The sequence below is a fragment of the Phytophthora parasitica genome, assembly GCF_000247585.1.
Source record: "Phytophthora parasitica INRA-310 unplaced genomic scaffold supercont2.101, whole genome shotgun sequence".
Classification (NCBI taxonomy): Eukaryota; Oomycota; class Peronosporomycetes; order Peronosporales; family Peronosporaceae; genus Phytophthora; species Phytophthora nicotianae.
Window position 1 is genome coordinate 140,496 of NW_008649087.1, and position 791 is coordinate 141,286.

Consider the following 791-nt stretch of genomic DNA (forward strand, 5'->3'; position numbering starts at 1 on the left):
CACTTGTCAAAACTTCAGAGATCTTACACTACGATGGACCAGAAAACGCTGGCACGAGAGTTGGTGCGCGCGAGACTTGCAGAGCTTGTTAAGATGAAAGCCATGATTGAGAAGATGCACAGCAGTTTGGAGAAGATGTTAGCAGTTCAGATGAAGTTTCAAGAGCTGATCGAAGAGGACGAAGAGCGTGGTTACGAGCTGCAGGCGGGTTTGGACGATGAAGACACAGACCGAGACAGCGCCCTTTCGTTTGGAGTGCTGCTGGAAATTGCAGTAAATAGGCTGAAGGGATAACACGAATATGAATGGTCTGTATTGACAGCTTAATACAGGTGCAACTACTTACTTTAGTTCTTTCTGCAGCTTTTTAAGAATCTCACCTGTCTTAGTAGCGTCAGACTTTGAAATAGCCTTCTCGTTAGAGTGATGCATGATGACCCAGAGCATGCGCAAGCGCATTACCTTGACGTCACTCTTAGATACTTGATAGTGCTGCTGTTCGAAGTCCCCAGCAAGATAATTGTTTGCCTGATCGACAACTAAGACGCCGCAGCTAGACGCGTCGGGTTGCTGGGAGGCGTTTAGCCACTCACTGTCACTGATGACAAGCTTGACGTTGGGCATCGACGCTTGATGCCACCTTTCCAGAAATCCACGTAGTCCTTCTTTTTCTTCATCATTCTTTTCTTTTGTTATTCCTTCCCAAACCGAGTGCATTTCCTCGTGATAGGACTCGTCGATTAGCGGTTCATACATGTAGACGTGCGCACGCAGAGCCCTGGCAGTAGTCT

The 791-nt window shown here is 47.4% G+C and overlaps 2 protein-coding genes across 2 annotated transcripts; one reads left to right on the plus strand and one right to left on the minus strand.

The window, feature by feature from the left end:
- Positions 1–9: 9 nt before the first annotated feature.
- PPTG_24506 (hypothetical protein) lies at positions 10–333 on the plus strand. The gene has a single exon (XM_008917421.1). The coding sequence runs from the start codon at positions 34–36 to the stop codon at positions 292–294; it is 261 nt and encodes an 86-aa protein (XP_008915669.1). The 5' UTR covers positions 10–33; the 3' UTR covers positions 295–333.
- A 9-nt stretch (positions 334–342) lies between these two features.
- PPTG_24507 (hypothetical protein) lies at positions 343–756 on the minus strand (the record flags this gene model as incomplete). Its single annotated transcript, XM_008917422.1, has 1 exon — positions 343–756. One exon carries the CDS (start codon positions 754–756, stop codon positions 343–345), a length of 414 nt encoding a protein of 137 aa, XP_008915670.1.
- Positions 757–791: the final 35 nt, after the last annotated feature.